This window comes from Cervus canadensis, chromosome 9, assembly GCF_019320065.1.
Source record: "Cervus canadensis isolate Bull #8, Minnesota chromosome 9, ASM1932006v1, whole genome shotgun sequence".
Lineage (NCBI taxonomy): Eukaryota > Metazoa > Chordata > Mammalia > Artiodactyla > Cervidae > Cervus > Cervus canadensis.
In genome coordinates this window covers 38099291-38125830 of record NC_057394.1, presented here as the reverse complement: position 1 = coordinate 38125830, position 26540 = coordinate 38099291, and the positions used below count along the sequence as shown (strand labels likewise).

Here is a 26540-nt window from a genome sequence, read left to right as displayed (position 1 = left end):
GTTAAATGAGAAAAAATGCTAAAGGATTTGCATACTGTCTGCTAGCTACTATGTGTCATTAAAACAGTCATTTTCATCATTTTATATCATGTTACACATGATTGTAATTTTACACATTACAATTGTGTCAGTTTGACTTCAGGAAAATCTGCTTTTCAGGTCAGTAACTGTGTATGTATTATTTCCTTTGACTGAAGAAATGCTGGGATACTCACGTAACTGGGGGTACCTACTTTATAGTTCAGCTTCTGGTTTCAGGGTCTAACTAGGGATTTCCAAATTGTTACTCTGTGTTGATAAGAAATAGATACATCTGCCTTTCTCTTGGAGGAAATCAAATCCTGAGCTGACTGGGTATGCCGCAGTTAGCTGGTGCAGCATTTGTTTGTTTCACTCACAGAATGCTGACAGCTTATTTTATATTAGTGAGAATTCTCCAGAGAAATGGAATAGGAGATACATATAAACACACACAGATATATGTGTGTATGTATGTATGTATACGTGTGTCTGTCTATATATGGCATGTGTACCACATGGCAGGTATATGGTATATGTGATGTATGGCAGGTATATGGTAAAGAATCCACCTGCCAATGCAGGACACACAAGAAACAGAGGTTCGATATCTGGGTGGTGAAGATTCCCTGGAGTAGGATGGCACCTGGATGGCACCCCACTCCAGTAGTCTCATCTGAAAAATTCCATGGGCAAAGGAGCCTGGCAGGCTACAGTCCATGGGGCCACAAAGAATTGGACATGACTAAGCACCTGAACACAAAACATCTATATATGAGACACATGATTTACTATAAAAATTGGCTCATGTGATTACGCAGACTGAGAGGTCCCATGATCTGCATCTACAAGCTGGAGACTGGGAAATCTAGTGGTGTAATTCCAGTCCAAGTCCAAAGGCCTGGGAACCAAGGAAGCGGATCATGTGAATCCAAGTCCAAGGCCAGAAGGCTAATATCCCAGCTTAAGCAGCTAAGAAGGGACTAATCCCTTCCTTCCTCCACTTTTGTTTTATTCAGGCCCCTCAACAGATTAGATGATGCCCACCACACTGGGCAGGACCATCTGCTTTTTGAGTCCACTGGTTGAAATGCCAACCTCACCTAGAAATATTCTCCAAGATGTACCCAGAAATAATGCTGTATGTGGGCACCCTGTGGCCTAGTCAAGCTGACATACAAACTTGTCCATCACAGCTGGCTCCTGTCCAAAATGATTGGTGCCCCTACCCACAATACCACCTGCCACACTGGGAACTACTGGCCCCATTCAAAGATGGGTAAAAACCAGAGACAGGCCACAAGGAAACTGTGCATAAAAGTAGCAAATATCAAAAGCAAGACAGAAAGGGAAGAAAGAGGCCAATGAAGAACAAACATCATGAGAAGAACTACCCAAGGAAACAGATGAAGAATTTAAGCAACACTTCACAGACCCAATAATAATAGTAATAATTTAAACAAACGGCTCTTGCTTTAAAAGAAAATAATGTTCAGGAAAGAAGTACAAGGGCCCAAATGATAAAATACAAGATATCTGAATCAGATGAACATAAATGGACAGGGTTATAAAACACTACAGAGATGAAAAGCCACTTTAGAAACTAAAAAATAACAAAGAATTTGGCTGAAAATATAGCAAGAAAAAATACTGAATGAGAATGAACACTCAAGTGAAATAAAATAGTTAAAGATGATACAAGAAACCAAGGAGAAATGTTATACCTAGAGTTAATAAAGAAGAGAACAAAAGGAAAAGATACCTTCTTCAGTCCATGGAATTCTCCAGGCCAGAACACTGGAGTGGGTAGCCGTTCCCTTCTCCAGGGAATTTTCCCAACCCAGGGATCGAACCCAGGTCTCCCACATTGCAGGTGAATTCTTTACCAGCTGAGCCACAAAGGAAGCCCAGTATTTAAATATGAGGACATAAAAAGAGAGTCTCCTTCTCAGAGTTAAATGGCAAGATCCAAGAAAAACTGATACAGAATGAGAAAAAATGAGAAGAAAAACTGATGAAGTTACTGAACGTCTTTCTAGCTTACTAAAAATAATCCATGGACATCTGAACAAAAAGCAAAACAAGAACAAGTGCAAAGATCAGTTTGCTTCAGGCTTCACAGTGACACCAAATGCCAGATGACAATAAAGCAGTGTTTCCATATTTCTGAGAAAAAGAAGAATTCAGACTAAATAGTTTTGATAACTATAGTTAGCAATCAGAAAATAAATATTAATAACCTAAATTTTAAGAAAACAGTAAAAGAAGAAAAGAAAAGCAAGTTAAAAAGAAATGTCATTAATCTACCCATCTTTCATAGCAGAAAGTCAAAAGATGTTCTTTAGAGTTAAATTCAGTCATTAAAAAAGACAAAAATACCAGAATTCAAAGCAGTTTATTTATTTATTATTTATTTTTGGTCTTTCTCTTAATTCTCAAGTAATAGCATCACTTTGGTGAAAGGATATTAACTTAAAAATAGTAAATTCTTTGGTTTAAACCCAGTTTCTAAATATTCCATTACATCAGAAGCAAACAAAAAATAACTCTACATTAGAAGCAAAATATAAATATGGTCCTACTTTTGCAAAACCATCTCTATTTTCTTGTATATATGTACACACAGATGCTGTCAATAATGCTCACCAAGTGCCAACAAGTATGAGGCAAGGAAGTGATGGGGCTTTGTATGCTGTAGTGTTTTTTAAATGAGTTATGCATCATCTTTTCAAATAATAAAGCTTTTTATCCTACTTCAATAATGGCACAATCTTTCTCAAATCCCTGTATATCATTTTGTTCTTATATCCCAGGTCTAAGAAACTAGACAGTGAAGAGTTAAGGGACTTGACAGAAGAATGACCTCACAAAGGATGATATTTTAATAAATATGAGATACACCTATTAGTTTGGATCATTATCAAATTTACTGATTAGGCTCAAGAAAGAAACTTTTAATATAACTAGTATGCATGGAAACAGGATGAACTTCCACACGTTGTAAGAAATTGCACAGAGTACTCAAGATACAGTGCTAAAGTAACCAACTAACTCTTATGGAAGAAAGCCATATATCAAGCACATGTTAGACTCGATGCCCTTCATGGGCACTCTCAGCTCTTGAAATACTTGACTTTGATGTGACATCATACAAGAAAGTCATGAATCTCTGTCTTATCCTATATAAATAAGAGTATCAAGCGCCACCCACACCTTTAGGACTCTACAGCTCTGAATTATTTTCACAAATATGTAGCATTTCCTTTCACCCCTATTACAACTCTTGAAATAGGCAGGACAGGTGTTATTTTTCCACATTGCAGTTCAGATAATTAAAATTCAGAAAGAAGTCACTGGCCCAAGATACTACAGACAAAGAACTGCAGAGCAAGACCTCACTTTTTCTGATTCCATGTTTATGGTCCAGGTGACTACCTAAATACAGAGTAGCCCAGTGCTGACAATACATTTCACTTATATCAACCTGGGCTTTCTCAACAATTATGCCATCTTAGCTCAAAATGGGAGAAAAGACTGGCTTGTTGCTGGTACAGTTTTCTACTTTGTGTGAAGATCATCTTGAAACTTTATGGAAAAGAAATTTAAAGTAACCACATTATACCTGTCCATTGCTATGAAACAAAATTTTGGTAGGGAATTAAAACTTTCTCAGAAAGGTGTGCTCTTGTCCTCTTGCTTTCCAAACTTATCCACTGCCAACACTGGAGCAAAAGTTTGAACATGAATTCTGATAAGCCGGACTAATGTATACACATGCATATGTTCTGGACACCTGCTCTGAACCATCTGCTCAGAGTACTGGGCAACATACTGAAATGGCTGGAAAACAGTGGAGCAAAGTCAGGTCTGTGGAGTCAGGTCCACAAACATTTACAATGAGAGAAACTGCTAAAATATGCTAAAGAGCTTATAGACCAGGTTTTATGCTGATATATGTGAGTAGAGATTAATGGTAACTGGAATCTTTTTAGAATTTATTTAATATTATCTAATGGCAGATGGTATAGGGACAAAAAAGAATTTAAAAACTGACTAAAGAATTTAATGTGAATTTATATAGATATAAAATATATGTATTTATACACTATATATATTTATACATTATTGATTCATTGATGGGAAAGGGAAAGGAAGACTGCTTCTAGAAGACTCTTGATATGGCCACAAAAGAAATTTTACAAATGCTATTCAGGCTATTTAAATGTTAGAACCTAAGCAGAAAGGCACCACATCATATTCTGTAGCTCTGGCAAGATTTTATCACCACTGGCAAATTGGAAACGTACAAAATAGTTTTAAGAGCCATATTCAAATCCCTTTTCAATTATGTAGACAGTGGAAATGTTGCATCCACTGCTGACATTTTAAAAACGTCATCTTAAAACTGACCTTGGGAATATATGTGAAATATAGAAAAGATAAATTTCCAAGCTGCAATTTTCTCTCTGAATCAGACCTTATGAAAACTAACACCACCTGATCCAAGCAGGTTTAAAAACAAGTATCAATGAATTTGTTCTGAAGCCTCTATAACTGAAAGCACAGATTTAAAAATATGAAAAACAGCAGATAAATAATGTAATTCATTGGGACAAACACATTAAGTGAAATACTCACTGTCCCTCCCTCTATAAAGACTTCTGAACTCATGACTTATGAGCTATGAGGCATGATCATTTAGAATGAATCACACATAATATATTATAGCTAATCAAGAGAGTATCTTCAGTTTATCCTCAGGGTAAGTATTAATATAATGATTCTCTTTGCCATCATCCTCAGTTGTCATAAAATTAGTTATACAACGACACTGTCAAAATGTATAAACGTACAAAACTTAACACTGATCCATTCAAACATAAAAATAACTGAACAAAAACATAAATACAGTATTAAATTCATATATAAGGAAAGTGATAACTTCTTGTATGACAATGAGTGAAGATTTTCATGTTGACAGAGGAATGAGCTGAGACTATTTGAATTTACATTTGCCCTATTTGTCTTAGGAGTATAGAAAACTGTTTATCTTTACATTATAAATGCAATTATCAGTAGTTGCTGGAGTTAGCTCATCAGCAGCTCATAAGAGCCAACTGTTAAATTTTAAGAATCTTGCAAGTTCTTTTTTAAACCACTGAAACCGGTGGGAATATTTACACCATGGGAACTGACAAACACTTCAGATCAGGCCTTCACATCCAAAGCCCTAAAGTCAGTTTACAAACACACCACTAATCCACATACAAGTAAGTACACAGTACAATCAGTTCTTACAAAGTTAATTCATCTATATAGGTAATAATGAGCTCATAAAAAAAGAACATTATCACACACCCAGAAATCTCCCTGTATCATCTCTGAACTGATACTCCCTTTTAGAGTATTTTCCAGAAACAAATATTACAAAGGAGAAATTTTAGCAAGGGAGGAAAAAGGCACTTTTTTTCTTTTTTAAAGATTCCATATACAAGTGAGATCACACAGTATTTGTATCTGTCTTTATTTCAGTTAGTATAATGCCTTCAAGGTCCATCCATGTTGTCATAAATAGTAGGATTTCCTCATTTTAATGACTGACTAATACTCCATTATATGTGTTTATATATATACATACATATATATACACACACACCCCACATCCTATTTACCCATTCATCTGTTGACACACACAGAGTTTGTTTCAATATCTTGGTTGCTATAAATAATGCTGCAATGATCATTGGGGGGTGCAAATATCTTTTGTTGAGTGTTTTTATTACCTTTAGATATTTCCCTAGAAGTGGAACTGCTGGATTACATGATAGTTGGTCTTAATTTCTTGAGGATCTTCCAGAAAATTTCCATAGTGACTGCACCAATTAACAATCCTACCAACCAGCGCACACATCCTTTTTCTCTGCATCCACACCAGCACTGTCTCTTCTCTCTTTAATTATGGTCATTCTAAAAGGTCTGTGATGTTATATCACTGTAGTTTTAATTTGCATTCCCCTAAATGCCTAAATGATATTCAGCATGTTTTTATGAACCCGGCTGTTGATACATCTTCTTTGGAGAAATGTCATATTCAGACTTTTGACCATTTATTTGGTTATTTGGGGTTTTCTTTTTCTATTGATAACAAGTGTACATTATATTTTTGGATATTACACCCTTCCTTATCAGATATATAGTTTGCAAATATTTTTTTTTTCCATTCTGTAGGTTGTCTTTACACTTTTTGATGGTTTCCTATGGTGAAGAAACTTTTTAGTTTGATATAATCCCATTTGTTTATTTTGTTGCTTGTACTTTAGGTGTCATATCCAAAACATTAGCAAGATCTATGTCAAGAAATTTTGTTCCTATGTTTTCTTATAGGAGTTTCTTTGTCTCAAGTCTTACATTTAAGTCTGTAATTGATTGATTCAACGTTTGTGACAGGTGTAAGATACGGGTCCATTTTCATTCTTGCACACATGAAAATCCAAGTATCATAACACCATTTATTGAAGAGACCATCTTCTCCATTGAGTATTCTTGGTTCCCCTGTCAAATATTAGTTGATCACATATGCTTGAGTTTATTTCTGGGCTCTCGATTCTGTTCCACCGGTCTATTTGCTGGTTTCTGTTTTACAAGTGTCATGCTGTTTTGATGACTACAACTTTACAGTATAACTTGGAATCAGAAAGAATAATGTGAGACCACCCCCCTGCTTTTTCTTTCTCCATATTTCTTTGGCTATTTGAGGCCTTCTGTGGTTCCATATGAATTTCAGAAATTTTTTCCAGTTTTATAAAATATGTAACTGGAATCTTGATATGGAATGCACTGTATCTATGGATGGCTTTCAGTAATATTAACATTTTAACAGTATTAATTCTTCCAATCCATAAACATGAGGTACTTCTCCATTTGTCTTCTTCCATTTCTTTCATCCATGTCACGTGGTTTACAGCATAGAGATCTTTCACTTCCTAAGTTACATGTATACCTAAGTATTTTATTGTGTTTGATGCTACTGTGAAAAGAAAGTGCAAGCGAAGATGTTCAGTCGCGTCCAACTCTTTGCGACCTCATGGACTGTGGCCCACCAGGCTCCTCCATCCATGGAATTTTCCAGGCAAGAATATTGGAGTGGGTTGCCATTTCCTTCTCCAGGGAATGTTCCCGACCCAGGGATCAAACCCGGGTCTCCCGCATTGTAGGCAGACACTTTATCGTCTGAGCCACCAGGGAAGCCCTTGATGCTACTCTAAGTGGAATCAATTTATTTCTTTTTCAGAAATTTTGTTGCTTACAGAAATGCCACTGAATTTTGTATATGCCTATATTGTATCTTGCAACTTTACTGAATTCACTGATCATCTATCAGTCTTTTGGTTGAGTCTTTAAAATTTTCTCTATATAAAATCAAGGCATCTGCAAGTAAAGACAATTTTACATCTTCCTTTCCAATTCAGGTAACTTTTATTTCTTTATCTTACATGATTGCTCTAGCTAGGACTTCCAGTACTATACTGGATGTAAGTGGTAAGAGTGGTCACTCTTGCCTTATTTGTGATCTTACAGGAAAAGCTTTCAAACTTTCAACACTGAGCATGATGTTAGCTGTGGGCCTGTCATATATGGCCTTTATTGAGATATGTTCCTTCTAGGCGTAATTTGTTAATATTTCTTATCATGAATGGATGTTGAGTTGGAAGAAGGCAATTTCAAGTGAAAAATATAATCTGGAAAATCATTTTTAAGTAGCACCATCTCCCCAGGTGGCCCTAGTGGTAAAGAATCCACCTGCCAATACAGAAGACTTAAGAGACCTGGGTTTGATCCCTGGGTTGGGAAGATCCCCTGGAGATGGGAATGGCAACTCACTCCAGTATTCTTGCCTGGAGAATTCCATGAACAGAGGGCATGGTGGGCTAGAGTCCATGGTGTCACAGAGTTGGACACAAGTGAAGCAACTCAGCATGCACACACGTGAAGGTGAGCTGGCAGAAAGACATAATGTACATTTATGTGAAAGTAGCAGGAGCAATGGAAGGAGGAAAGTATTAAATTGTATGTGCTATGCGGCTACATAGGGTACACATGCCTCTGTACCAGCCTTTATGAAATGGAAATGGCTTAACATATTGTCATTTTCTTAGCATTAATGTGTGATTTTTGTATTACGACCAGTATGCAGTACAAGGTAAGTTTAAATAAATACCACAAAATGATAGCCAGCACTTGATAACTATTGAAATTCTTGGCATTTTTTTTTTTTTTACCCTCCAATTTATACCTGAACTTTGCTATGAAAAAGCCAGTTAAAAGCCTCTCATTGTCATCCTATCCTATCCCTGAAGAAAGCCAAGACTGCAGGTGCAAAGAGGACAGCATTTGACAGCAATCAGATGCCATCCAGGGCTGAGATGAATATCATGCTTGTGGTAGGAAAATCTGGCTTTTTTTTTTTTTGTCCCAGTGATCAGTTTCAATTTTCTAATTATCATTTTAAAGTTGATTCTTAAAACAGTTTCGGTTTTGGAAACTGATGATAGCTTGACTTGCACAAAAAAGTCTAGCTTCTTTGTAATTTTTTTATACTTAGGCGTTTAAAAAAAATTACACTTTATAGACAGATGAATGTGTCTAAGCATTGACCTTTGCCCCACAGGCAAAGCAGTGCACTAATGAAAATAATTGCCCCAAATTAATGTTCAAAATAGGACTGCCACTGCAATTACTCAATTTGACTAACCAACCTTTATTGTTTTCCTCTTCATATGGATATTCATTCATCCATTTGTTTCTAGAGTCACATTGATCCTGAAAGAAAAGCAGACAAAAACTTAATGAGAACTGCTAAGGGGTTAATATCTAAAATATATAAATAGTTTATACAACTCAACATCAAAAACACAAGTAACCCAATTAAAAATGGGCAGAAGATCTGAGTAGACATTTTCCAAAGAGGACATGCAGGTAACAACAGGCTCATGAAAAGGTGCTAATCACCAGGGAAATGTAAATTAAAAACCACAATAAAATATTACCTCATACCTGTTAACATGACTATCATCTAAAAGAAAACAAATAAATGTTGGCAAGTGGAGAAAAGGGAACCCTTGTATACTGTTGGTGGGAATGTACATTGGTACAGACAATGGGTTCCTCAAAAAACTAAAATTAGATCTACCATATGACCCAGTAAATGCACTCCAGGATATATCCAAAAACAAAACAAAAAAAACACTAACTCAAAAAGATACATGAACCCCAAAGTTCACGGCAGCGTTATTTATAATAATGCAAATAACTCCAAAGATAAGGACGCAATCTGAATGACCATCAACAGATGAACGGATAAAGAAGATGTGGTAGACATATACAACGAAAAACTACTGAGCCACAAAGAATGGAATGTTGCCATTTTTAACAACATGGATGAACTTGGAAGGTATTATGCTTAGTGAAATACGTCAGACAGAGAAAGACTGGGTGATATCACTTACATGTGCAATCTAAATAATACAACAACCTAGTGAAGATAAAAAAGCAGCAGACTCACCAATAAAGGGAACAAACTAGTGGTTATCAGTGTGGAGAGGGAAGTAGGGAGAGACAATATAGTGGTATGGGATTAAGAAGTATAAACTACTATTATAAAATAAGCTATAAGGATATGTTGTATGACACAGGGAACATAGACAAAACTTTATAAATGGAGTGTAACCTTTAAAAGTTGTGACTCCCTATACTGTATACTGGTTAACTTGTATAATATTGCACTTCAGCTATACTTCAATTTTAAAAAATGATTTAGAAAATGTTGCACATGTTGGTAACATTCTGCCATTGGAGGAAAGAAAAGAAAATCTTGAGTCTGCAATTTTTTTAAGCTCTTGATCAGTGGAGTGACATAATAAAAGTGATAGCTGAAAAACAGTTTTGGCTTTTGTCCCCTCTTTAACAGCCATGGAAAGGCGAAAATGGAGAAGTGCAGAAACAGAGGCAGGACTCCAACTATGACACTACTGACAGACCCTGGGCACAAGGTATGAAAATCGGCATAAAGATAAAGGAGGGAGAGAAGAAAAAGAGGGAGGAAACAGGGAGAGAAGGGTGGGGGAAAATGGCAGAAACTGGTTTAAAAGCAAAGTGAATATCCCAAAGAGAAGACACAAATGTTTCAGCTGAAGTAGCTGGCTCCATTATTCTTAGTAACTAAGAGACTGTTAAAGAAACATTGTTTTCCAGAGGAAATTGTCTCCTTTCACCTCTTTATAGCTGATACAAATGTGCAGAATAATTAACATGAATACTTGTTGGTGACTCCATCTTGGCCAATACCCAAGTAACTTTTTAAAAATTGATCTGAGTTAAAATATGTCACTACTTAAAAATTAAGCAAACATAAAGTAAATATTTATGTTGCCTCTAAAAGCTTCCAAATCCCCAAGACCATGTGGATCTCAGCAAACAGAATTAAATATCGCTGGACTGGAGAGTTTCGATTACAATACACCATTTGCCCCATCTGGATACATCTCAAAAGTCCTCCTATTTCTTCTCTCTCAGTATTATGTAACTTGCTTCAGAATTTCCATTTCACAAGGCAAAATTTTTTTTGGCATTCAGTTAAGCCAGCTTATTAGGCACAGTTCATTTTTTTTTTTCCACTTGGAATTACACTCAGAGGGGATACGCCTTAGAGTTCTTAAGCAGTACCCATTCTGTGGGTACTGTGGGTACAGTACCCATACTACACAGGCAGTATCCAGCCATGTTTCCTTTGCATGTGTTTCCACACATCTGAGCAGAAAATGTGTGGAAACTCATAAAGCCTTAAAAGAAATATACCAGAATGTATGTGTTTCATGGGCTTGGTCTGGAAGATGAAGTGGCCTTTAATTTCATTCCAGTTTTAAATCAATCAATTGATCAAGCAATGACTCTTTCTTCCTCCTGCCCTATCTCCTTTCATCTCTCCCTCTAGATTATAAAGATATGGCTCTTCTGACTCAAACACACATCCCCTAATATACTGTACAGTTTTCACCACTACTAGAAGTGCCACTAAGAAGCAACAGAACATAAATGCAATATTTTAATATGACAATGTCAAATATTCTCCTGAAATTCAGAGGATAATTCTTCTGTTTTATATCATGAAATCATAATAGGCTATCCCTTGAAAGATATTCCTTGCTCTAGAAGTTATCTAGAACACCATGTTTCTATCAAATACATCTTGTCCTTTCTAGTCTTCAAAACCTGTTTCAATCCATCAATTGCAACTTCTCAGCAGAATGTATCAGGTACTTCAAAACTCACTGCAAGCTGACATTCTGGTTCTACAACTTTTTCACACTTTAATAAACTACGAACATTTTGACATGACATTCAACTCATTAATGCTTTACCTCCAAATTCAGAGTACTCCATTATAAAGATACAGGATTATTTACTCCCTCATTCTTGTCTAGTAGTTTACAATGTTTTACTATTACTGACAATACACATCCTTCTGTGTAAATCATGTACATCGGGACCTCTGCCAGCCTGAAGGATGCCTTTGGGAAACTAGAAAGGATGCCGGCTCTGGGAAGACATAGACAGACTCATCCGGAGGTGGGGCCTGGCCAGGGAAGCCCAGTGTAGTATTTACCCCTCAGCCAGGAATCCATATCCGACACCACTGTCCTCAGCTGGCCTGACGTGCACCTTTAATTATCACCTTAGAATACAGTCACAGAAGTATCATTCCTGGATCAGAGTAATATAAGCTTTTTTCAGCCTTTCAAAATATATTACTCAACTTGCTTTTTGTACAGGCTAGCTTCCGTGGTGGCTCAGATGGTAAGGTGTCTGCCTGCATTGAGGGAGACCTGGGTTCGATCCCTGGGTTGGGAAGATCCCCTGGAGAAGGAAATGGCAACCTACTCCAGTACCCTTGCCTGGAAAATCCCATGGACAGAGGAGCCTGGTAGGCTACAGTCCATGGGGTCGCAAAGAGTCGGACACGACTGAGAAACATCACTTTCACACCAATTTCTATTCCCACCAGCAGAAGCAGCACATGCTGACCCAGTTCTACTACCATCCATTTCCCAGCACACAGCCCACTGCCGTGCAAGCTTTATGAGATTAATAAAGGTTTGCCAAATGAGTAAGAGAAACTAAGGATGAGGAAAGAAAAAGAAACTCCTTTTATATCAAGTGTGTGGATATTTCTTAACCAAGGAATTTGCATGCATGTGTGCTCAGTCATGTCCAACTCTTTGTGACCCCACAGACTGCCAGCCTCCTCTGTCCATGGGATTTTCCAGGTAAGAATAACTGGAGTGGGTTGCCATTTCCTTCTCCAGGGGATCTTCCCGATCCAGAGGTGGAAGCTATATCTACTGTGTCTCCTGTACTGCAGGCGGATTCTTTAATGCTGAGCCACTGGGGAAGTCCAAACAAGGAACTAAGGCCTTAACTACATAATTTGTACTTTTTATATGCAATTAAGCTACATACTACAATAAACATTCAATTTTGTGAGTTATACATAATGTAATATCATACATTTTTATAGCATTAGGGGATTGACCAAGTATCCTAATGATAGTATTTGTTCTGAAGCCAGTTCTGCAAGTTGAGCACATCAACAATTTTAAGATCCATTTGACAGTGATGATCAGAGGTTAATTTCATATGCAAAGTAACAAGTCAGAGAGTGGTAGGGTCCTTACAAAACCCCTGAATTAGACTCAAATGTTGTGGCATGGCTCTTTGCAGCTTTTCGTTGTAACCACCTACAAATTAAAAGCAGACTTCAGTACATACTGTGGCCACCTGATGTGAAGAGCCGACTCACTGGTAAAGACCCTGATGTGGGGAAAGATTGAGGGCAATAGGAGGAGGAGGAGACAGAGGATGAGATGGCTGGATGGCATCACCGGCTCAACAGACATGAGTTTGAGCAAACTTCAGGAGACAGTAAGGGACAGGGAAGCCTGGTGTGCTGCAGTTCACGAGGTCACAGACAGACACAACTCAGCGACTGGACAACAACAACAGTATATTTTAAGCCTGAGGACAGCTTGGTACAATGCTAACTTCGGTTTTCCATTCAATTCAAGCTCTTCAACGAACACTCACCATCGTCCTTTGCTCTGCGGTGGCCACCCGATACTTTAAGTAGCACAAGTGACAGAAAACAGATGCAGTCTAAGCTTGAGAAAACCTGTCCCTAGTTTCTCCTCTTTCTATGAGCATGTGACAGTAAACAACTCAGTCAACCTTGAGGCTCAACTTCATTCTGCACAGAAGCAAAGATAATACTTGATTTACCTATCCATCCTATACACCCTAACTGAAGTAATTTCTGTAATACAACAGTCTGCACTATTATATACGTTAAGTACTCATAAGAATTATCACTCCTTCACCAATGGCCCAAATATTAAACAGGAAAACAACAGAATTTCCCCAAATTAAGACCACCAGATATAATAGTTGGAGTTCCAATTTTACTCCTGCCAAGGGACCTTTGGGTTGTTCCCCAAATCCCCATCAAAACCCAGACCATGATATAAAATAGAAAATTGGCATATTTCCACTAACAGTTATTATCTCATCAATTTCCTAACTAAAAGACAACTAAACTCTGCCAAGCAGGTTTGTGAAATTATCCACTAAATCTTTCCTAAGTCCAGAAGTTTTAAAGTCCACTTTGCTCATCAAGAAACTCATCATGCTTGCTTTTGGCCTTCATTTCCCTGGTTCCAAAAGTGATTCTCAATCGTCAGGTGAGGAAAAACCAAGGGCAGTCATCTTATCCTAATATGAGAAACACAAGAAGTAACAAAAGGCATAACATATTTTAGAAAGAATTTTAGATCTACTTTTAAACAAAAATGTTGCTTCCTGGAACCAGTCGTAAATACCGGTTTATTTTTCTTTTCATGAAATTCTACTTATACATGTTTCTCTTCAGTAGCTATAAGCCATAAAGAATGACTGTCCACATTCTTCACTTTCTAACTCTTGGTTTATTCCCTAAGGTGTTCACACATGGCCAGCCAGCTTCGATAAAAATTCAAAGAGAATATCAGCTCAGTGGTAAAGAATCCGCCTGCCAATGCAGGAGACGTGGGTTCGATCTCTGGGTCGGCAAGATACTCTGGAGTAGGAAACGGCAACCCACTCCGGAATTCTTGCCTGGAAAATTCCATGGGAAGAGGAGCCTGGGGCACTCCAGTTCATGGAGTCACAAAGAGTCAGACATGCCTAAGCTGACTAAGCGAGTCAGCACACACACACATCCTACATAACAGAGATGACCTTGGCCAGAAGGAAAGTGAATGCTCTCCTTCTTAATGAATAAGGAGTTACTTCAGAATAATTACCTCGGAGTACAGGCATCATATTACCCTCCGGCAACAGGCTGCTAGCTCTTCATCACAACTTAAATGATCTATTATGTTCTCAATATTTAAAGGCTACTGTTAATACATTCTTAATACTTCAGGATCCACAAGTACACTTGTTGCTAGTCCCTCTGAGAATCCCTTTATGTATCTTTAAGGAGAGACAGAAAAACACATTTCAGAAGTATTTATAGACATCTGACTAGTCAGGGTACACTCCTCTTTGCCCAAAGGGAATTTAGTTTGCTCTGTTTCAAATACTTGAATCCTGGTGCTGGAATAGTAATCCCATTTGGAATTCCAGATTCAGCTTTATAAAATCACTACTTCATTAGTTGTGATCTTGTGTTTTCAAGCACTGATACAAAAAAAGTCAAGTTATAAAGATGTATATACCATTCAACTCAGTTACTGTAACTTTTAGAGCTGATTAGCAAACCCATAGGCAGGCCTGTGCATTTCAGTCTGAGATACTATATAAGAGGATCCAGGATGGCCTTACTCTGTATCAAGGTTTCCGATCTATAAATTGCCTCTTTTCATTTAAAGTTATTTCTGTTTCACCTGTCGTGGTGAGTTATCTTGGGAACTAAAAATATTTGAAGGTTAATCTAAATATTTCTGGAGATAAATGCAAATCTAAGTGCTACATTTTCAGAGCTATTTTGACTTAAAATGAAAAGACAGTAAAGACACAAAGCAGTAAGCTTGTTGCTAGGTAACAGGTGACACCTACAGTATCTTCTCTGAACCTGTACGGCACGAGACACATCTCACTGCTGAGAAAAGACACCCGGATTTCCACGGCACACACATCACTCTCTGTAGAGAAGCAAGTAAGGTTCAGATATTTTTAAATATAGGCCATAGGCAGTCAGGAAATCACATCTATATGAATATCTTATTTTAAAGATGCCTCTCACAATAAATAGAAAATAAATAAATAGACAAGGGAACTTGCTTATTGTCCATTTTGAGTATATGCAATTCCATAATCTAACATCTGCATATGAAATACACATAATTTTCATGATTTATGAATAAAGATTAAACAGTGACCATTCTTCTCTGTATCCCACTGAGAAATTTTCAAACTTTTAATTGAAGTCACTTCAACAAGGGTAGGTAGAGTCCATAGAGAAAGCAATGCCTCATTAAAAAAAAAAAAAACAATTTCTATTCAATTCATTAATACCAGATCATCATATCAAAGATCTGATGAATTAAAAAAGAAAAGCATGCAAAGCTTCAATGGAGATTACTTCCTAGATACATTCTATAATTACATACCTATGTTCTAGCATTACCTTCCTTTCTCCAGGAAAAAACCAAGGGACCAAGTTCCACCCCCTATCCTTTGCTCACTGGGTAATCCAGAGGATGACACAGAAATTTCAGGGATTCTTCTGTGCCCAGAATTCTGGGATCTCACATGAATGAATGGCATGCCTACTCCTGTAAGAAGGGCTGTGCTGATGGTCATGGAAAATATCCAGGAACAAATGCCAGAGAGAAGGAACACCTGGAGGTCATGTGACTTGGGGCAGGTTGCTTCACTTTCGTGTACTCCCTTTTTGTAATTTATTAAGCTGGTAAAATAAAACCTTTGGGCAAGGGGCACCAGAAATGAGAGTGTAGACACTATATTGCCCACAGCTCACTACCTGGCACATACTAGTTACTCGACAAACATCAGTCCCATCCATACTCCCTATGTTAATAATCAAGCGCCCAATCGCCTACTTCCACTTAAGCTTCCCCCAGAACTAGGAAGAAGCAATGACTTACTCTAGCCCAAGTTACCCTTACTCCATACCACCTTCAACCATGACTGTATGTTTCTTACAGGAAAAGTCCTGAGAATACAGACAACAGGAGCTCCACTCTAGGGCGTCACAGTGAAAGTGAAAGTGTCAGTTGCTCAGCTGTGTCTGACTCTTCGCAACCCCATGGACTATAGCCCGTCAGGTTCCTCTGTCCATGGAATTCTCCAGGGAAGAATACTGGAGTAGCCATTCCCTTCTCCCGGGGATCTTCCTGACCCAGGGATCGAACCCAGGTCTCCTGGATTGCAGGCAGATTCTTTGCCATCTGAGTCAACAGGGAAGCCCTTCTAGGGCATCACAGCATAGTGTCTATAAAAAACCCATTAAGAGAGTTCACTGTTGTAAGGTCATCAAGAACTCATGCCCCACAATAACCCCCTTGGACTTGTTAGTTACATATAAATCGTTTGAAAATTCTCCATTGTAAAATTGTTCTTTCCCATGCCCAGCTCTGTTTCTCTGAAATTATGTTTCCACCCAGGAACTCTTCACTATTAAGAAAAACAGACAATACAGAAAGAGCAAACTTTCTCAGAAGGAAGGAAGGTCCCACATGGAGTAAGGTATGCCCTCAAGTTTTGCACAATCATTTAAGCACAGAGCTCACTGAATAAACAGCCCATTTCTGTAAAGCACGCTGACATAGAAATGACGCTTTCAATCTGTTTTCGGCTTGCATTACACCCAATCATTCTATACAGACAGAGAACAAATAAACCTTTAGAAGAAAAGTAACCGTAACAAATGAATTAAGCCTTTCTTTTACATATATTGTGCTCAATATAATGGTTTGAAAAGTACTGTATGCTACGCTCATATTCAAGTGTAATTGCCATTTTACTGGGACTGCGTAGTCAAAAATCTGACTTGTATTGCAAAGGAATGACAAGATGATTAAATCTTGTCTTCATATGTCTAATTTATGTGATTTAGACTGCAGCACAAATATGAGCGTGTGCAATTTGTAGTTGCATGGAAAGCTACTGCATATAACACTACATTCTACTAAAAGTAACCTGGCCACACAGAGTTTCCATTCTCGCATGGGAAGCGGGGTGAGGGGGGGGCGGGCACTAATAGTCTTCCCCTAACTGCATCAGGGTGTGTTTTAAACCATTATCGTTAAGATGCGAAAAACCTTTGGGGATCTTAAGAGGCTGACAGGAGAGAATAACAGGGTCCCAGCTACTTATGAATCTCCACTTTACTTCCCAGCACTTTTTATAAATATAAATGTGGTTGTGTGATTTATACAGAGAAAAGCAAACATCAAGTGTTGAAAACAAATGAAAATAAAATCATGATAAACACACATTTGGTACTATTTAATACATGCATAATTCACAAAGTCTAGAAATTTCCACACTACTTTACTTCAATGGGTGTTGTCTGAACATAGCTGGGTGTATATATTATGGGGTAATTACAAATTTTATACACTAAAGAGCAATGACATAGTCAAGAAAAATAAGTTGCCTCATTCAGTATGCAGTCAACATACTTGGCTTTTCTATTAATTATTGCCTTCTATGTTTAGTTTCCCAATGCTAAGAAAGATAAATCCCATTCAATGCATAGTAAACTGTTTGCTTAGGGAATAAATTTGTTTTCTAGTCCATCACAACAATAGTTGATTAAAACATGTTTCTTTTACCCAGTTTTGAATTAATTAATGTGAAATAAAACAAATATTTATTAAATAGTGAGGAAAACATTCCATCAAACTGTAAAACCTGAGTAGGAAAACAAATGGCACACACTTAATTACAGTTGACATTTAAATGAAATTTGCAATTTCCAAATATTTAACAAGAATTAGAAAATATCAGATTTGAGGTATTTTTAGGACACTTTCAGTCTTTTCACACATCTGAACCCAAAGAAGTTTTAACAGAGGCAGATTTTAAAATGCAATTGAAAGATGGATCAAAGAAGTAAACAGATTTGTTTTACTGACATTTGTGACATAATGATACAGAAACAAGAGAATTAATGTGATATCTGTAATGAATATCTTGTCTTACTGAATAACAGTTTTGACCAGCTAAACTCATTAATCTAGTGTGTACATTCAGACATCATAATCACTGCCCCATAACAGATAGCTGGCTGTCATAGCAAATATATAATCAATAAGTATTTCTCAATGATGAGCAAATTAGTAGACTGTCAAATGTATTACATAACCATATGATTCTCACTGCTTCTCTCATAATTAATACCAAAAAAATCAAAATACTATTTATTGAGAATGACAAGTGATATATAAGGTGGACTCCTCTTTAAAAGGATCAAAAACATGACTTGAGAAACTAAAAAATACTGAAATTGGAAGTCAATTCAAATATAACGCAAGCAATAGCTAACAGGTCTTGATTGAGGGTCCACTGACATTTATTACATGGTACCTATATTCTGTTATTAATTCATCCATGATTCACCTATATGCCAAAATTTGAGGACATTACAAATCATATACCACAATACTTGATTTAAAGAGGCTCATGGACAACAAAAGTGAGAAAAATATAAACAAGTAAATTAATTATAACACTAATCGATACCACGTAGTGGATGTTTATCGTATGTTTAACATGAACTAAGGGTTGGACACAACCTAGCGACTGAACAGCAACAACAAAGGCATTATTATAATATTAGTTAATAAATTCATGTACAAGGCATAGCTATTCCAATGACCCAGTGTGAACACCTCCATTTTGAGTTGTAATTAAAGTCCATATCCGCTAACATGTATCAAGTTGAAATCCTAATAATAATTCATAGGAGCTCTAGTGAAAGTAATAAAATAGAGCAGGAAACTCAGGGAACCCACAGAGAGGTGAAATGAAGCTAAGTCTTGAAAAGTCAAAGAGGTATATCAGGAAAGAGCAAATTCAAATCTGACTCTGAGAACACACACACGTGTCTGTATGTACAGACACGTATAATTTACACACACATATATATGACTGAGCATCCTTGCTGACATACCTACGCCAGATAGCCCATGTCACCCAACAAGGAGCTCTGACACAGTAGAGAAGCCTCTACAGTGGAGAGAAGGTCCATCTCAAAAAAATAATCAAACCAATCCTGATAGCATAATTTCTTAGGTGCACATATGTCTTATAATATAAAGGGATTTATATTATGTATCCTAACATATTGTATACATATGTATACATAATATTTATATTATGCATCCTAAACCAACAATATTAAAAATATCATGTAAAGAAGCTAATTACATGGCGGAAAATGACTGTAAAAGGCCTTTTTCATATGCTATGTTCCACAACTGAAGATATTTCTGACATCACTGACCCTTATGGATTAAATATTTCAAAATATTTACTATTCAAATATGAAGCAGTGAAAATATGCCAATAGCACATGTGCACACACACATACACATACACGCACGCACAAGCACTAGTGAAAAACCTGATTAGAGAGAAATTCCTGATGCAAACATAAGTTATATAAGTTTTTCTTTTCTAAAAATATTCCAGAAAATTATTTTAAATGATTTTGAAAAATAACAGTATAGCCGAGAACAACAAAGGCAGTTTGAAAAATAATCTCAAGACGAAAATTGGCCACCTGCAGGCTTGAAAGCCTATTTGAATACAAACATAAAACTATTTAGATATAAACATCAGAATCAGTCTGATATATGTATATATAATACATGGATTAATCATTTATCATTGCCAAGAAATGTTGGCAAGTAAAATAACTTTATCAAATAACTATTGGGAGTAAACAACAAAGTGCTCACAGGTATTTCCCCAGTATGTATGGAAAATCTATTTTTATACTTTAATTCAAATACACTATCAAAAAACCATCAGATTTTACAAAGACAGTCCTTAAATTCTCTAACATTATTCACAAAAGGATTTTCTTCATTTATCATTACTTCATTTATCATATATTTTGATGATGGCAAACCACTTCAGTATTCTTGCCATGAGAACCCCATGAACAGTATGAAAAGGCAAAAAGATATTACACTGAAAGATGAGTCCCCCAGGTCGATAGGTGTCCAAGATGCTAATGGGGAAGAGCTGAGAAATAGCTACAGAGAGAATGAACAGGCTAAGCAAAACCAGAAGGACACTCAGTTGTTGATGTGTCTGGTGTCAAAGTAAAGTCTGATGCTATAAAGAGCAATACTGCATAGGAACCTGGAATGTTAGGTTCATGAGTCAAGGTTAATTGGATGTGGTTAAACATGAGATGGCAAGAGTGAACATCAACATTTTAGGAATCAATGGACTAAAATGGATGGGGATGGGCAAATGTAATTCAGATGACCATTGTATCTACTACCGTGGGTAAGATTCCTTAGAAGGAATGGAGTACCCCTCATAGTCAACAAGAGTCTGTAAGGCAGTACGTGGTTGCAATCTCAAAAATGACAGAATGAACTCAGTTCGTTTCCAAGGCAAACCATTCAGTAGCATAGTAATCCAAGTCTATGCCCAACCACTAACACTGAAGAAACTTAAGTTGAAAGCTTTTATGAAGACCTTCAAGACCGCCTAGATCTAACACCAAAAAAGATGTCCTTTTCTTCATAGTGGACTGGAATGCAAAAGTAGAAAGTCAAGAGACACCTGGAATAACAGGCAAGTTTGGTCTTGGAGTACAAAATGAAGCTGGGCAAAGACTATCAGAATTTAGACAAGAGAACGCACTGGTCATAGCACACATCCTCTTTCAACAACACAAGAGACAATTCTACACATGGACATCACCAGATGGTCAACACCAAAATCACAGTAATTTTATTCTTTGCAGTGAAGATGGGAGAAGCTCTATAGTGTCAGCAAAAACAAGACCTGGAGCTGACTGTGATTCAAACCATTAGCTCCTTATTGCAAAATTCAGGCTCAAATTGAAGAAAGTAGGGAAACGACTAAGCCATTCAGGTATGATATAGATCAAATCCCTTATGATTACACAGTGGAGGTGATGAGCAGATTCAAGTGACTAGATCTGCTAGACAGAGTGCCTGAAGAACTATGGACGTAGTTTCATAACACTGCAGAGGAAGTGGTAACCAAAACCATCCCCAAGAGGGGGGGAAAAAATGCAAGAAGGCAAAGTGGTTGTTTGAGGAGGCTTGACAAATAGCTGAGAAAAGAAAAGATGCAAAAGGCAAAGGAAAAAGGGAAAGATATAACCAACTTAATGCAGAGTTCCAGAGAATAGCAAGGAGAGATAAGAAAGTCTTTTTAAGTGAATAACACAAAAAAATAGAGGAACACAACAGAATAGGAAAGAACAGAGAGATCTTCAAGAAAACTGGAGATCCCAAGGGAACATTTCATGCACAGACAGGCACAATAAAGGACAAAAACAGCAAGGACCTAACAGAAGCAGAAACGATTAAAAAGATGTGGTACTAATATATAGAAGAACTATAAAAGACATCTTAATGACCCAGATAACCATGATGGTGTGATCACTCACCTAGAGCCAGAGATCCTGGAGTGTGAAGTCAAGTGGGCCTTAAGAAGCATTACTATGAACAAAGCTAGTGAAGGTGATGGAATTCAAGCTGAGCTATTTCAAATCCTAAAAGATAATGCTGCCAAAGTGCTGCACTCAATATGCCAGCAAGTTTGGAAAACTCAGCACTGGTCACATTACTGAGAATGGTCACTTTTCATTCCAATCTCAAAGAAAGGCAATGCCAAAAAATGTTGAAGTTACCATTCAATTGCACTTATTTCACATATTAGCAAGATTATGTTCAAAATCCTTCAATAGGCTTCAGCATTATATGATCTAAGAACTCCCAGATGTACAAACTGAATTTAGAAAGGCAAGGGGACCAGGTCAAGCTGACAACACCAGCTGGATCATAGAAAAATCAAGGGAATTAAAAAAAAAAAAAATCTACCTTTGCTTCATTGACTACACTAAAGCCTTTGACGTGATGATCACAACAAACTGTGGAAAATTCTTAAAAAGATGGGAATACCAGACCACCTTACCTGCCTGAGAAACCCATATGCAGTTCAAGAAGCAACAGTTAGAACTGGACATGGAATAATGACTGGTTCAAAACTGTAAAGGAGTACGGCAAAGCTTTATATTGGCACGCTGCTTATTTAACTTATATGTAGAGTCCATCACGTGAAATGTTGGGCTGGAGGACTCACAAGCTGGAATCAAGACTGCCGGGAGAAATATCAACAAACTCAGATATGCAGAAGGTAACAGTTTAATGGGAGAAAGTAAAAACCAACTAAAGAGTCTCTTGATGAAGGTGAAAGAGGAGTGAAAAACCTGGCTTAAAACTCAACATTCAAAAAATTAAGATCACAGCATCAAGTCCCATCACTTCATGGCATACAAGTGGGGGAAAATTGCAAACTGTCAGATTTCATTTTCTTGGACTTCAAAATCACTGCGGATGGTGATTGCAGCCACAAAATTAAAAGATGCCTGTTTCTGGGAAGAAAAGCTATGACAAACCTAGACAGTGTACTACAAAGCAGAGACATCACTTTGCCAACAAAGGTCCGTATAACCAAAGGTATGATTTTTCCAGTAGTCATGTACGGATGTGAGAGTTGGACCATAAAGAAGGCTGAGTGTTAAAGAATTGATGCTTTCAAACTGTGGTGCTGGAGAAGACTCTTGAGAGTCCCTTGGACATCAAGGAGATCAAGCCAGTCAATCCTAAAGGAAATCAGTTCTGAATATTCATTGGAAAGACTGGTGATGAAGTTCCAATACTTTGGCCACTTGAGGTGATGAGCTGACTCATTGGAAAAGACCCTAATGCTGGGAAAGACTGAGGGCAAGAGGAGAAGGGGGTGACAGAGGATGTTATGGTTGGATGGCATTACTGACTCAATGGATAAGAGCTTGAGCAAACTCAGGCAGACAGTGAAGGACAGGGAAGCCTGGTGTGCTGCATTCCCTAGGGTTGCTAAGATTTGGAAATGACTGAGCGACTGAACTCAACAATCATTTATTTTAAGATTAACAATGGCTGGAGGTGGCATACTGTTATTTGGGTAACTACCAAGCCTGCAAAAAAGGAATGGTAAAACCAGGTGTTGTGGTTTTACACATACTTCATCTTTGCAGAAAGCCATGGTGTGAAGGATGAAAATAACTGCATTTCAATTCATGAGAACCAAATAGATGAAAACCCAACCAAATAGACAACAACTCACTATTAATCCAGAGCAGGGTTATGAAGTACGCACATGACTCTACTGTTCAACTTGAATTTGAAAAGAGCATTCAGTAAGTGAACACAACTGTCACACAAGAGCAAGCCATATACCATTAATATTTTGTTATTAATATTTGAAGAACTTTCTGCAAAATATAGGAAGTCTATTTCTCTATTACTATTTGGAGACTTTGTCCAAAACTTCCTTCACTGTGAAGGCTGCTGGTTGATAACTTACATAATGAACATTTATTTAATTTTCACTCACAAGCTTTAAACTTCAATATGCTTCATCCCTCAGGTTCAAATGCTTGATGGCATGCACATCCACCCCAGCTAGCCTTTTAAAGGTTTTTATTTCCCTCACCACATCCGGGTTCTCATTTTATACTCTTTTCTACCATATGCATCTTCTCTCTCTCCTTAAAAATATTCAGATAATCTCCATCTCAGTTCTAACACTCAGGCAGTTCTACTACAACTTCACATAACTAGAAAATAGTTTCTATCCTTCCTCAAGACACATGATCACAATTCATTCACTCTCCTGCGATCCACCTCCCCCTATCTTGAAATGGTCTCTCTGACAACTCATGTTTATTTAGCAACTCCAGTTGGAAATACAATCGTCCTCCCCCCATTTCAATGAGGTCTCGGATTCTTCTCTCCAATTTCTGTGCTACCACTGGATGTCTTTTGAATAGTCTACCTCCCTACAGGGTGATATCTTACAAGAATTCCCCTTAATTTTACAACAGCCTTTGCTCTCTTAGGAAGTTCCCCTACCAGAGATTTGACTATTACCTCCCAAATGAACCTCTCTAAGCCTAAACTTTTGCTAAAATCTTGCTCTACCTTTTTTTCCCACACAGATATTATAGAATGATGTCCAGTGTATATATACACGAGTCATTCCAAAGTTAGCTATCACCCATAAAGTGAAAGCCACTCAGTTGTGTCCAACCCTTTGTGACCCCATCTACTGTAGCCCGCCAGGCTCCTCTGTCCATGGAATTCTCCAGGCAAGAATACTGGAGTGGGTTGCCATTCCCTTCTCCAGGGGATCTTTCCGACCCAAGGATCAAACCCGGGTCTCCTGCACTGCAGGCAAATTCTTTATCATATGAGCCACTAGGAAAGTCCTGTGGGCCCATCAATTATGAAGAGGAGACTACACAAGGCATTCGTAATCACAGGAGGGAAAGCAACTTGAAAAATATCCAGTGCTCCAACTCTCTTGAATAATCCTTGCACTTTGTTTGGAGTGTCTTATTTTCTTAGCAATATGCTGAATTCTGGTAGCTTACCACTGAACATTATTGGATTGATGAAATTCATGTTAAATTAGGGAGAGTAAAATACTACCATTACCTATGATACTGGGTTCCAGTGGTAAATTAGCTAACCAATCTGGGCCACAGCTCCCGCATCAGTGAAATTAAGGAGCTGATACATCTTTCAGTTTTCTCTTCCCTTATAAGGTTGTGGAATCTAAGAAACCTCTATGTGAAAAATGCACACAAAAAAAGAATCATACTAAATCACTGAAAATAATTTATGGACTGCAATTCATTAGGTTCATACTGTAAAAAAATGGTATTTATAACACAGAAATTATTTGAAGAGTTCTATCTCTGAAAGTCTTTCAAAGTGGAATAAACAGCTGTTGTTGAAAACAACACACAAGTCTGCAGAGCATATGCTATGAACTGGGATAAATAAATATTAGTTAACAGAGTTTGAGCTCTATCTCTGAATTGGTGAATGCAGGGAAATTTATTGAAACTTCTCCTTCCCAGTGGCTACTAACCTGCTTTGGACAAAATACATTTTGCATTATGCTCAGTCATGTCTGACCCAGGGACTGAACCCATGTCTCTTGGGTCTCCTGCAATGGCAGGTGGATTCTTTACCACTAGCTCCACCTGGGAGATTCTGGGCAGAACACAACGGATGACTAATGACCAGAGCGGTACCTGAGGATACCACATCTCTTCACTACACGGCACTTCGGAGAGAAATTCTCAACTGATAAAGAGGGGACAATGAAGTGAAATATTTTCACTATTCCAAAGCTGAGCCCACGGGACACACCAGTAGCTGAATGATTCCTCTGGACGTGGACAATACTGAAGGTGAGCAGGGACAATTCCTTTTCTAAGCACAGTTCCATGAAGCACTGTTATAATAATGTGTTCATCTGTGACTGGGAGCAATCTTCCCCTTAGGGTTTTACCATGGCCACTTGGAATGCTCAGAAACATATCTGTCACTTTGTTTTGTGTAAATTACATAGATATATATTATTCCCAATAGGATCTTAGCACCAAAAATATAATCCATATATCATGCACACACCAGGCGATGTGACAGGTACTTTATACCGTTACCTAAGGCAGTCTGCACCATGAAGAAGGGATGGGAACCTCCACGAAACAAGCAAAGCCAGGTTCATGGCTACTGAACTGCACAGTAGGGATCTGAACACATCTGTCTGATCCCAAACTCTTCTCCTCCCACCAGAGGGCCTCTCACTACAAGCTCCTAAGGTGTGAGCATGATGGAAGCACTATTCCAGGACAAATTTATCCAGTGACACAGGCGACCAGCTCAGGAGTGCCACCACACACTGAAATGAACAAACATCGCTCTGTGGATCCAGATGGTCACTGAAGACATTCAGTTACAACCAGGGGCCACCGATGGGCCGAATCTTGTTATTGCTAGAGTGGGGCACCATTTCTCCATGGATGCTCTGTGGATGGAATGGGGTTTATACTAACAGGTTTGTTTGTTTGTTTGGGCTGTGCCACTTGGCATGGGGGATCTCAGTTCCCTGACCAGGGATTGAACTTGCACTGCAAGTATGGCATCTTAATTACCAGACAGCCAGGGAAATCTTCAAGTGGGGTCCATATTAAACAAAGGATATCAGAGTTCCTTTTGCCAATGTATTTTATTTTTCATGTAGCCTTTCTCAGAGGTATTATGCAAGAACTCGCCCACACACCCCCCCAAAGATTCCAGTAGTCTCAGAAGTTACTGGAAAGCTACCCACCCCACCCCCCACTTTTATAA

General features: G+C 37.8%; 1 protein-coding gene and 1 long non-coding RNA gene across 7 annotated transcripts in view; one reads left to right on the top strand and one right to left on the bottom strand.

The window, feature by feature from the left end:
• KLF12 (Kruppel like factor 12) overlaps nt 1–26540 on the bottom strand; it is a 521123-nt gene that overhangs the window by 350447 nt on the left and 144136 nt on the right. For all 6 annotated transcript variants that reach the window (XM_043477481.1, XM_043477486.1, XM_043477488.1 and 3 more), the window contains one exon: nt 8775–8838. In XM_043477481.1, coding sequence (XP_043333416.1) covers nt 8775–8807 — 33 coding nt within the window. In that variant the 5' untranslated portion in view covers nt 8808–8838. The remainder of the gene's footprint in view (nt 1–8774; nt 8839–26540) is intronic.
• LOC122447108 lies at nt 9970–25497 on the top strand. The gene is made up of 3 exons (XR_006271134.1): nt 9970–10067; nt 16737–16818; nt 25363–25497. It is a non-coding gene; the product is annotated as an uncharacterized LOC122447108 (long non-coding RNA).